This window comes from Colias eurytheme, chromosome 3 (assembly GCF_061535395.1).
Source record: "Colias eurytheme isolate Ceu_HAF_F1 chromosome 3, ilColEury1 Martin Lab GWU primary, whole genome shotgun sequence".
Classification (NCBI taxonomy): Eukaryota; Metazoa; Arthropoda; class Insecta; order Lepidoptera; family Pieridae; genus Colias; species Colias eurytheme.
The window spans coordinates 12,987,911-13,001,257 of record NC_142982.1 but is presented as its reverse complement, the minus strand read 5'-3'; the positions used below and the strand labels follow the sequence as shown (position 1 = coordinate 13,001,257).

Here is a 13,347-nt window from a genome sequence, read left to right as displayed (position 1 = left end):
TGAACTCGTAAATTTTATTGCACATTCAAAAATAAGGTTATCACCATTGCTGATAGCACTCGAATTTGTTAACCAAACATTTTCACTTAATTAACAAACGAGTAATTGTAATTTTTAGGCCAATGTCAGACTATTTTAGGCAACAGAAAGCACTTAGAGCGGTATCTGGCGATCAAGTGCAGACCCTCCGGAAATATTGCGTCTTTGAAGCTAAATCTGATATGTTGCTGCCAAGTTACAAATGTATAAAACCATAATATAGTACATTAATAATATATTGTATAAATGAGAAATATGAAACATGATAAATGATTACCTATAAATAAATAAATAAATTCATCTTAATAATAATGCATAAAAGTATACAAAATTTACCAGAAGGCAATTTTACTGTAAGAAAATAATAATATATAATACAAGAAAGAACTTATTTTAAACTAGCTTTCCGCCCGCGGCTTCGCCCGCGTTTTCAGAGAAAAACCCGTTCCCGTAGGATTTCCGGGATAAAACCTATCCTATATCCTTACTCGGGTATCAAAATATATCTATACCAAATTTCATGCAAATTGGTTCAGTAGTTCAGGCGTGATTGAGTAACAGACAGACAGACAGAGTTACTTTCGCATTTATAATATTAGTATGGATTCCTACCAAATCTTATAGATATGAATGTGTCTCTATGTATGTGTCCTATAACTTAGAAAGCAATATTTTTTAAGATTCAGCATGATCAACAAGATTTTTAGCTTTTATGTAACTTCATACAGCAAGAAAAGTGAGTCTTTCATCAAATTTTTCACCATTACCTACCGAAATAATACCTATCCTATCTATATCCACTCGCAGGATGAGGATCTTCTATTATAATAGTTCTGTATAATGTGTTCGTTTTTTCTTGCATAGAGATTTAAAATAATACGCAATTGTTAGTTTTATTGAAACCAAATTTTTTGCTTACATTTTTTGTGTAGCTTGTTAATTTAAAAGCAATTACATAACCCAAGTGTACTACCGTACTCAGTCAAAATTGTGCAAATAAAAGTTGAAAGGTGTTGTGACGCTGATCCACCAGACCTTAAAGCAACGGCTCCTGCACTTGCACTTTCAATGAAAACTAAAATTGTAATAATATTTTTACATTTTTTGCGTTGCAATAATATGAGAAAGTTTAAACGAAACTGTAGACACTTATAAAAATGATTGTATTTAAAATGAGCTATTTTAAGTTACATCTTTATGTAGAGCAACTCTGCGCATAGAGAGAGCATTGCATTATGAATAACCAAAATTACAATTGCCCTTGACCGCCTTCTTATATTACAATAGGTACCTGCTTCATCAAGAGAACACAAGTGTTTTGAAATTAGAATATTATGTAGGTCTCGATAAAAAATCTTTTTTTAGTAGAGTTTTCGTAACACAACCGTAAACACAAGTGAAAAGATTAATTAAATCGCTTGATTTTATATGTCAATACTTAATGAGTGAAATTTTTACGTGATTTTATTGCTTTTCTATGAAAAATATCACAGTAGTTCAAGTGTGAAATTTTTCATGGAATGGTTATAAATATAACATAGCCGTGTGAAGTCACAAATTGTCTATACATATTTTGATCCATAACCTATTGATACATGGTAAAACTATGTTACGACGATTCAAAAGTGCTTCTAAAAGCCTTATTGAATTAATAAAAGTCCGATTTTTTAGTTTAATGTCAATTAAGGATTCCTGATTTTCATTATGAAAAAAAAACATAATTAATTAGATATACCAATGGTTTAAATGTATCGATTTAAAAATTGACAGTGTAGCACTTTAGATATTCCTATATTCTAATTCTGCGTATCGATTCAGTACTTATGAATAGAACGCATGAATGCTGGAATAAGGTTAAGTTGTAAGCTGACCTACGGCAACGCGGCACTTGAGCGCGGCGCCGGCGCACTCAGCCGGGAGTCGAGGCGCTCGCGCTGGCGAGCGGCGAGCGGCGGCCGATCAATCGCTGCAGACGCATTAGCCAGCTAGCTACATCTGTCTTTTGTTCAGCTAGCGGTTGAGCGATCGAGCTCCGAGTCATGACGAATTATTCTGGTTTTATTTTTACTATTTGATGGGTTATAAACTTATAAACTACATGGCTTGTTGATAACTTGAGAATTTCAGTTTTTAGTTCACATAGAGTAATATTTATAGTGGCACGTATATTTTTTGTAAGTAATTAAGACATCAGCAAAAATAAAGGTTGTAAATAAATAAAACAATAAGACAAAGACAACATTAGACTTGTCTATAGGTATGATCTCTAGAAAATGTAGAATTTCACAAGATTTTAAATGTAGAGTTTCAAACGAGTTCACTTTTAGATTTTATAAATATGTAAGGATTTTGATAAAACTGGTGATAGTAAAAGGTGCATCACATGTAAAAAAATAATTTATATATTTTAACGATCACCTTTCTACTAAAGTCATCAGAGTGAGCAGTAAAAGTTAAAACCAACCACCGAATGATTTCCATAGCCGTTTCAAATTAGCATGCTTGTGGAACTATCTCTTAAATTGTGGTTTGTAACGGGACACAATGGCGTCGTAAAGCAGAGAACGCACAATAATTTGTGTATGATCGTAAACATGGCGGCCGCGCTAATGCAGCGCATAAATCCAGACTAGCTCAGACACCACACCTACATAGTGGCCTGTAGGTGCCTGTAGCCCGTCCGTACGTTCGCACAGCGCACACGGCACTGCTACATTATAATACCAATGTTATACGGTTTATTTGGCAGAGATAGCGCGCGATCGCTTCATATTTTAGTAATATATTAGCAACGTTACTAGATTCTGTTCGATACTGCAATATTACAATGTCGATATGACGGGGCTCTATTATTTACTCATTTGAGGTACAATTTGTTTCATTTGTGTACCGAAGTAAAAACCTATATAATATAGAAAGGTCCTGTATGTTTCACGAATGTTATTCAATACCTAATTTGGAGTAGGACCTAATTTGTAGATATATCTGTGCTCTATACAACTTGTCCTATATTACCGAAAACTTTTCTAATGGAAAAGCTATGTTATATGACTCCTGTTCTTCCTTATATGATTAACATTAATTGACATCTATTAGTTATAATTTCCGACTTTCTGTTATTAGTTGAAAATAATCTGTTCATACCGCTACACAATACACATCCTCGCTTCCATATTATCTTATCACACAAATAACATGTATGTGTACAAAAAGTTTTAATAAATAAAGTTTAAAGTTTAAATAAAGTTTAAAGTTTAAAATATATCGTCTAATAGAATCTCTGAAAAAGTAAGTATCAGCTAATGAAGCATATGGCCCGCGCCCACTAGGCGCCTCGCTGCGATAAATCCGTATCACGTGACGCTGTTGACACGTCGACGGGTGACGTCCAGCGCCGCGCCGGGTACGTGCGACCCCCGGGAATGCGGCCGTGACGTCAGGTGTCCTGATTTATGATTATTGGCACGGGGTGTTTGCTGCCGTGCGCTATGTTTAGCGGGTTGCGTAATGGAGCCGGCATGAATGCAGCATTGAGATATGAGATGTAATCGAGCTTCTTTATGCTATTCTTGTTGCCAGATTGGTGCTAATTATACACTTAAAACTGTATTTGGCGACTCCGTTGATGCGTTGGCTCGCTCTATGGCGCCAAATCCCAGTGGACAGTTAAAATTGCATAAACCGCATAGAAAACATAGTAGTACGATTAACTTTGTATTTTGTAGTATGTGGAAGTTCATAAATATGATTATTTTTATTACTTAGATTACTTTAAACAGTCGTTAACATCAAAAAAATTTTTATTTAGTTTTGAACTCGATGGCTTTGCGACTTGCGCGACATGAAGGAAAAAATAATACGTAGGATTGACAAAAAATCACCTACTTGACAAAAATAGATTTTAGCAAATGTGCAAATACTTGTATAGGTGTGAGAAACGTCAGTAAGGCACCGAGTCAGCTGCGTTGCAGCGCGAGCTCGCTTATCGCACCGCAACGTGAGCGTTTTTTGCGCTCGTAAAGCGACGTTTTAGCGACTGCGCTAATAGCAACTAATTCCGTCTACGCCACATGCTGTGCACTGACAGTTTGGCAAAAAAATATACGCCCTTTAGAAACTTAAAAAGCAATAAAAATGAAATAAAAGCGTCTTTCTCAATTCGGGTTATTCGAGAGAAAATATTTTGTTGCGTTTTACATTCTTCTATTTTACTTTAAACACTGTACATATTTAAATTATATATTTAATATTATTATTTACCTACATTTAAAAGGTCGTCTAAATGACATTTGTTTTTTGTGCAACATCTTTGAATCGATTCGACTTCCAAGTCCCGACATGACAAAAAGATCATTGGAAGTTAATTAGTACCGCAATAAAGTAACCCTTTGCATTCTTGTTCTATTTTGGTACATAAAAAGGTACCTAATGGGTATATTTGTCGAGTAATGATGTAACAGGATGATGACGGATGCGCTGGAAAGCTTAGCGGACATATTGTGTCGCCTGTCGGCGTCGCTTGCGGCGTGAGGACACGTGGGCGAATACTCTCACATTTATTTATAAAACAATGCATTCGAGACATTCTAAGCTCGTGGATTATGTGTTGTTTTTGTTTTGTTTGGAAATATTGTTTCATGTACATGTAGTTCAGTGTTCGGAATTGAATATGTTATTATTTGAGGGCAGATGATGTCAAAGCTTTTTGAAAGCTACAATAAAGTCTAAATTATTCACTTGAGGTATTTATTCATAGTTTATGTAATCAAATTACAATATAGATAAAAAGTATATAATTGCAAATATGAGATGAACATTATTTTGATTAACACTTAATGTTGTAAGAAACTGCGTAGTTGTCTCGAAAGCTCGTCTATTGTGAGCTTTTAGTTCCGCAGTGCAGCGCGTGTGGGCTTACGTTTTGACAAAATCTTATCACATCTGGCTTTCTAATGATACACACTCTAATGCATACAGATTGTATTGTGTATTATAACTGTTCTCTATAAATTGTGTTGGAAGAGATTTGCCGTCAATCGTTACATGAAATATTGTTGTTTAAGTATGCAGATTATAAAGTTATATTAATGGCTCATTGGTGGTCATTTTTTTCGTAAAATAGTTTATATTCTTCATTTGCATTCTTTATTTTTATGAAATTAAGAAACATTTTAAAAATAAACTGCAAATTGTTAATTTTTTTCAAGGCTTATGTTGCGTCTGATGTAACACGTCATCAAGTTATATTATAGTACCTATTTAACTATTAATTAGTAATCACTTGACTGAGTTGTATTTATAGTTACTGATGCCACAGCTGTATTGACTATATTATACTCATGCATACGCTATTAATTGATATATTTTCATTAATCTGGTACTCGTTCAGAAATAAACGTGAGCTATCCGATATGTCTCTATCGGCCAATAATCAATATACGTAATATAAGGTACCTAGGTACTTAGATAATTTCTTCACTTTATCCTCGTTGGCTAATAAACCAATCACTTCATATTCGTACAAAACTTAGTATTTTTTTTAATTATGCTACCATTTGAAATAAACGTAACGTTTCTAAGTTGTAATGTATTTTTTTCCTTTTAGTAATTAATTATAATATTTATTAACACAATTTCTTTCGTATTATACATAACTTAATAATGCATTATCAAGCTAAATAGGACAAACGATGATTAAATACATGATTTCTAAAGAATCAACAAACGCCCAGCTATTTCGATATACACTCGCACGTCACTGTTGCGGTCGGGTTCCCGGTAAAAATGTCGCGTTTGTCAATACCGTGACAACACGAAACACTTGCTGTTTCAATACACTGATATTAGGTAAGTGAGTCACTGTAACGACCAGCTCGACAAACATATCGGATGCTCTTTATTTTTATTAAATATATCGTATTGCGAGTGGTTAAAAGCTATTATCGAGTAATAATTAAACGCGGAGTGAGTATTTCGCTGCGCGTGCCGTATCTGCGGCGCGCTTATCAACTGCGATATGTTGCTATAATCCAATTCTAATTTAATAAGCATCACGCCACTCTATCTCGTTGTTTCAACCTTATCATAATTTGCCTATTGAATTTAATTTAGCATTTAATTTCTGTGGTTAAGCAGATAAATGAAAACGTAGCGAGTTGCGGGCTCTCAGGCGTATCGATACATGTTGATGGGCATTGTTGATCCACATACAATAGCGTAAAAACACAGATCACAGAAACTCTATGCGTAAAAACTTACATAGGAGTTTTCTATTGACAATAAAAAATCTATCGTCTATCCGTTTATATTAATTACCAATGGCTATGCCTTCAATCTTACCAAATGTAAACCTGAAAGACAGCATTACATTCCACATCGCAAAACCATTCTAAAGGTGAACATTTCCTTGCAGCACGGTCTCCAATGCCCAAGTGAGTGGCAGTAGCGTGTATAGCACACTCAGTCATGTTCGGCGGCGGCAGCGGCGGCTCGTACAGCGGCGACTGCGGCGAGGGCTACGGGCTAGGCTACGTGGGCAACGGCCGCCTGCAGCAGTACGCCGCGCACTTCGCGCCGCACCAGACCTGGCACCACGCGCCGCACCACGACACTTATGGTACGTCTCCCACTGCCCTGACACACCTCCAGGGAGGTTATAACATGATGACTTATAGCAGCTTGAAATAATACCGCTTGACGTAGACATCATGGTAGGGGAGCCAGCACCAACATAAGCCGACATAACTCACGGCTCCATCCCCGGGGGCAAAAGGGGCATCACGCTCACTGCATCCTTCTTCTACAGCGAATGCAATGTTTCTATGAGTTAGTAAATATATGGTTGTTATTAAGGTAGTTACAGTATGGGCGAGTTTCACGGCTTACTGAAAAATGTATATTTGTGATTGTAATGTAAATTTTCATACATGAGGCGTGTCGCTTAAACTCAACGATCAGCAAATTAAACTAATTTGGAAGCTGTAAAATCCAATGATTTAGAAAAAAAATAGGTGTGTTTGTAATTTGTATTAAATATTTCATAATGGAGAAGGAAAAAAAATATTCACATCACAGGGTATTAAACTGTGCTATTAAGCGTAAATGGTCTCTATAAACATCTATTAATAAAAGAATATGTTCTCACATATTTAGATGATAATCATTGTGGAAAAAAAACGTTTAAAAATTTTCCCTGAATTAGTGACATTTTGTAAACGTTCAAAATGTCACTTGATGACGTCGGTAATAATTGGTAAAAAAACAGGATTGAATTATTGTTGTAGTGTAAATATATGCTTATTATATGTATAGATAAATAAATAATATACATATAAATATACATAACATTGTAATATAGACTTCACACCGAAGCTTCACACATTAACATAATCATGAGCAATGGGAACACTCGTTTGATTTAAATATAAACTTTACATTAAAAATTATCCTTGCAATTTGCGATAAAACAACAACAATATCTTTTAATTTAAAAAACATTTTATGGCATTTTTTACCGAGGTTTATAAATTGATTAAATAAAAATTTATGTATCGAATATGTAATAATATCAACACATTTAAATTAAATAGTCGAATATTTTGGATACACGCTGAGATGTGTCCAAGTGGAGTCTTATCTATAATTCTATAAGTAGTGCGATTGTCGCAATGTCGGTCACTTGCGCACACAAAACCGCAGGGCTGAGTCAGTGTATCTGCACTCATTCCCCGAACGATAAACTTTTCCCTTCAGGATAAACTGCTGTTTGTGCGATCTGTTTTGATGAATTTTAGTTTCGAGGATAGCACGGTTGTGGTGCGTGTGATGAGCGATTGCGAGATTTTAATGTCGTGATATATTGCTCTTTACTTTAAGTTTTAGCTCTATTTTGGTAGAGCAAAATAGAGCAGAGCAACGAATAATAAAAAAAACCGGCCAAGTGCGAGTCGGACTCGCGCACCGAGGGTTCCGTACAAACCTGCAATTTTTTTTACGGGTTAAAGGCAATTAGATCTAAGTATTTGATATGAATTTCAACTTGATAGCTCTACGCGTTCATGAGGAAAAATCAAAAAAGTAATAAGTTTATATTTATTAAAAAATAAATATATTTTTTGTAATGTAACTAAAAATTTAAGGTTTTGGGAATTTTTCCTTTATGTGTGCTATAAAACGTTGCTTCATGCCAAATTTCAAGATTCTAGGTCGACTGGAAGTACCCTTTAGGTTTTGATTCCCTTGCGAGTACTTGCGAGTTTCAAAATATGGAGCTTAAATTGCTGTTTCTTTTGATTGCGTTGACATAGAAGTTTAATTTTGTTACAGCTTAAAGGTATTATAGACCTGAGTATTTGGTATGAATTTCAATTTAATACCTCTACGCGTTTATGAGGAAATGGGTAGTTAGTTTAAAATTATTAAAAAGAAAATATATATTATGTGATGTAACTAAAAATTTATGGTTTTCGTAATTTTTTCTTTATCTATGCTATAAGACGTTGCTTCGTACCAAATTTCAAGATTCTGAGTTCACGGGAAGCACCCTGTAGGTTTTGATTCCCTTGCAAGTGTCGAAAATTTGCGGCATAAACGGCTGTATCTTTTGATTGCGTTGGCTTAGAAGTTTGATTTTTTCACAGCTTCAAGGGACAGTAGACTTGAGTAATTGATATAAATTTCAGCTTCATACCTCCACGCGTTTCTGAGAAAAAGGGTCTTGACAGACGGACGGACGGACGGACAACAAAGTGATCCTATAAGGGTTCCGTTTTTTCCTTTTGAGGTACGGAACCCTAAAAATGTTACAAAATTTACCTACCCAATGTTTTAATATGTTTTTATAATAATCGACATGCATCAATTATTAGGTAACAAACAAATGTTATAAAACACGCATTGCGTAATGACGCGTTACAATGGATTGGGTATAAAATGCAGGAGCGACGATAGTGCCGCACTTATTGATATAATGAGATTGTTAAATTCCGCGCACAAATCCTTTAACTCGCTCATTCTGTATGAAAAATTACATACTAGAAGTGAATTATTTTCGGCTAGATGTGATAATACCTATCCGTAAACGTTTGTAACTTGGACCACAATAAAGCTGACAGTGTGAATAAGTGATTGATACGCTCCCGGCCGGTCGGCGGTCAGTTCGCGCCGTGACCTTTACCCGAAGGGTCGTGTTGGCTCGCCATTGGTCACTTGATAGTGCTTGTTATCAGCTCGTATCTCTTATCACTTGCGCCATCTTTGCGTTAACATGGATATACCGCTGACGGAGAGCATTTTGCAGAATATTGTTTTGCTAGCAGGTTTGTTTATGATAGTTAAATCTAAATATTTATAATGAAAAACTCATATAATTTTCTCAAAGTTTTTTTTTAATAAAGGTTTATTTATTACTCTACAAGTTGTAAATAAAAATACTACCTACTTATAATTATTAATTTATTCGTTTATATTTATGCAGTCATAAATTGTAATTAAAATGATAAGTCACGTGCATTACTTGGGGAAAACGATAATTTTAACATCTGTCTAGTTGATTTATCATTTAGTTACCTACATAGGACATATTCTTCTAATAGAACCTATTTATTGAACATTATTAAACTAATCAACCAAAGGTTATGAATTAATTAAATTATTATTGTTTTTAAACAACGATAGTCATGTCTGACTCAACGAGATAACGGCATGATTAAGTTTTAAGGTTAGATGTAAAAACTATTAAACAGTTGTTTGTTTAACATTGCGATACTATAGTCAATAAAGTAATATTTACAATAGAGCTATACCTGTGTACTTAATAAATGATTGGTATCCATATTTACAAACCAAGGGGAACGTTTTTTATACAATAGATGGAAAATTAAATTAGTATTGGTAGCAAGAACCAAAAAGGATTGATTTATAAAAATCATGAAACAATGCCTACTGAACTGAACAACACATCAAATGAAGAGAAGATATTCTAAAAACTTTCCTCCTTTGTAATCCGCTTTAGCTTTTTTAACTTTAAAGGTTATTTATGACGTCTTCTTTAATAGATCATTTAATGTGTCTTGTGGTGACTGGTGTGTGGTGTCTGTCTCTACAACGTTAGATTATAAATTCGATTTATTTATTCGATTTCGATTTATTTATCTGGATTGTAGTGACAATATAATACCTAAATGTATTTGTTTCATTAAAGATTCGTTGTTTTATTTTATGTAGGTAGGTAGTTGATAGTCATATAACAAGGATAATTATAGCGTTATTTTCCAGCAGATTTCCCGAAGCTATGGTATTTTGGGAACTCATATCAACACGCCGCGCTGGCGTGATACACAACACAGATAAAAGCTTTCTCTATACGGATTCCACATGTTATGCCAGACCATCACATATCTGCATATGCTATTTCAGTTGTTGTTTTTTGCGCTAAGCTGAAAATATCTAAAAACGTTTTCACATTCGTGCAAACTTTCGAGTATAAAACACACTCAATTTTTTGTCCATGTTATCTTTTACACATGTAAGAATATTAATTTTTATCTTACTGCAGATTTTTTCGAACAATGGCTCTACTGAAATAAAATTAACATAAATGCAGGCATATGAATAAAAGTAGAGCCTTTATCATTTACGAATAAACTTTATTAATTATAAAGCAGTTTCAGAGCTTATTTATAAACCTTCTCACTTCATGAAATTACGATAGAATTAACACACTACCTTCAAATACACTTGTGGATCAATAGATATATATTTAACAATATGTAGTTAAGGTGGATGATATAACAAACATTCAGTAACACTTCCAGAACAATGATAGTATAAAAGTGTAGTATAGATAAGAATTAAGAAGGTAATATAAGCTGTGTTGCAGGTGGAGGCAGCGTGGGCGGCGTGGGGTCGGTGGCCGGCGGGCTGTACGGCCAGAACATGGTGATGGGCTCCTGGTGCGCGCCCTACGACGCGCTGCAGCGCCCGCCCGCCTATGGTGAGCCCAGCTCTTCAAGTGTTTACATTTTATTTTATAATATTATGATTATTAGTTGTTTTTAATGATAAACTGTCATAGATCACATGCTTTATTTGTACTATTGGAAAATGGGACATATTCTTTGGAAGAAAACTTGCAAGGTAGATTTGAACAGAAATTGAGGCATAGTTTTGATTATAAGGCGACTTAGAACGTTTTTCCATTGTCTATTTTTCCGGAAAATTCTGTAAGAACAGCAGTGTATTTGTGACTTATGCAGAAGTGCTTATATCATCGTTTAACATCAGGTAAAATGACGGATTAACAACAGATAAAATACTCACTTTTACATTCAGTGGTTATGTTTAGTTAGTAATTAACTAAATAAAAATATATTTTTAAATAATAAAAACGACAGAAGTAGAGACTTTACCTATCGACCTTGCTTTTTTGTTCATACTTGTCTATTAATTATTTTGAATTGATGCACGAACAAATTCTAAGGAAGTTTAATTCGCAAATAATGCTATATGTAAGCCCAAAGATTAATAGTATAATTACTAGCACCTACTTACTGTAATGAACGTTATAACTTATTTTTAAACAGGAATACTAGCTCCTATTTAGTTATTGACCTTTACACAACTTGCTTTTAAACTTTTGGAATAATTTTACACTTCAAGCTTAAATTGATTAATTAAAATATAATTTACTTTGAAATTACAATAAAACACGTCTTTTATTATAATTATTTATTTTATTTTTTTATATTTACAGTGAGTTTACTTAAATTTTTTTTTTGCATTCTTGTTTAAATGCTATGAGAAGCATGAAATCTATTCGTGCTAAGTTTGATAATAATTATGAAAGTTTTAACGACTACAAACTTACCTTACTTTATTTTGAATAATAGGTACCTGAGTATTAAAAACTAAATAGGCATAGGGTAAGACAAGATGGAACTTTTTCGGTTACACGCTCACGCTCTGGCGTTAGTTCAGTCCATCACTTTGATCCGGCTTAGACTGATGCCAGAATGATGGATGAAAAACACGGTTATTATTACGGTATTTTGTCATTCTGAACCATCAGTCCGTCAGTCAACCGGTTAGACAACAATTCTCCCGTCATTCTGAGCAGACTGATGGACTGAACTGACGCCAGACTGAGCGTGTAACCTAGGTATGTCTTACTTACACATAACACAATATTGTAAATTATAAAGCAGCTTATAAAACATTATCAGTTTTTTATTATTATTTTCATTTAATCTGTGGATCGTTTAATGTCGATGTTTTATCTCTCACGATTGGATGTGAAACCACTCTGGGATACTCGTAAATGTCCCGCGATAGTTGTTCTTTTTTATTTACTTCAAAACGCTTCAAATGCTTCCCGCCAGAGCTTCAGTTCAGTTCAGTTTTATGTGTCTATTCTTTATAAATTTATATTGGCAACACAAATCGTTAAAATCCCTTTGTTTTCAACTCCAGGAAAATTATAATGTTTAGTTACATAATATAATTACCAAAAATACCCATGTACATTCAACATGACATACCTACCTATGTTTAATCGAATGTTATAAGAAAATGGGTAAACGTGATTGAACGGACATCCCCAGAGGCATGACGTCACGGCCAGAGGACGGAGGGACACAATCAGTCCTGTGGTTGCAATGACAACGCATTTAGCTTGACTTCAGTAAGCTGATAATGTTCTAAATTTAGTTATAGGTAATCCTTAAAAGTCCTTCCAGTCAGTTTGACAAGAACTCTTGATAGATTGCTCTTATTTTAGCAATAATGTTAAAGGGATTTTCGAGTTAGTTTGACTGTTTGGTTGCATAATTACCTAGAGGTATTCATATATTTTTTTATGTCTTTACATTGAACTCTCCCTCTGTCTAAGTAGGTACAACCAAAATAGATTCCAGTTCGATTCGCCTCTTATTCAAACTCCGTGTTCACAAATTGTTAGCTTGCTATAATTTACCTATTTATTACGGCTGAAATAACGATAAACAGGGAAACATAATCGAAGCGGCTCGATTAGCTCTTGTGAAACCCCAACCGCAGAGCGCGGGCGCAGATAGCGCAATCAGTTAACCGTTGTTTGTTACAAACACAATGTCCTTGCGTCATAGGGGATCTTTTACGTCAGCACATTTACTGAATAATCCTGTTAATTATAGCACTTGATTTCATCAATTATTGTTTTGTTAATAATCGTTTAGAATTACTGCTCTACACTAAAGGGATAATTCTACATAAAACAGTCAATTTAGTTTTGTAGGTATGTACCTATTTATTGTCTTTGTAGATTATTGCTTT

At 34.3% G+C, this 13,347-nt stretch overlaps 1 protein-coding gene across 3 annotated transcripts in view; it reads left to right on the top strand.

The window, feature by feature from the left end:
- LOC149910022 (uncharacterized) overlaps window positions 1-13,347 on the top strand; it is a 52,920-nt gene that overhangs the window by 32,699 nt on the left and 6,874 nt on the right. For 2 of the 3 annotated variants that reach the window (XM_090120123.1, XM_090120122.1), the window contains exons 1-2: window positions 9,204-9,356; window positions 10,919-11,032. In XM_090120123.1, the coding sequence (XP_089976249.1) occupies window positions 9,305-9,356; window positions 10,919-11,032 (166 nt within the window). In that variant the 5' untranslated portion in view covers window positions 9,204-9,304. Of the gene's footprint in view, window positions 1-6,451; window positions 6,656-9,203; window positions 9,357-10,894; window positions 11,033-13,347 lie in introns of those variants that run through there. The other variant, XM_090120124.1, reaches the window with a different exon arrangement.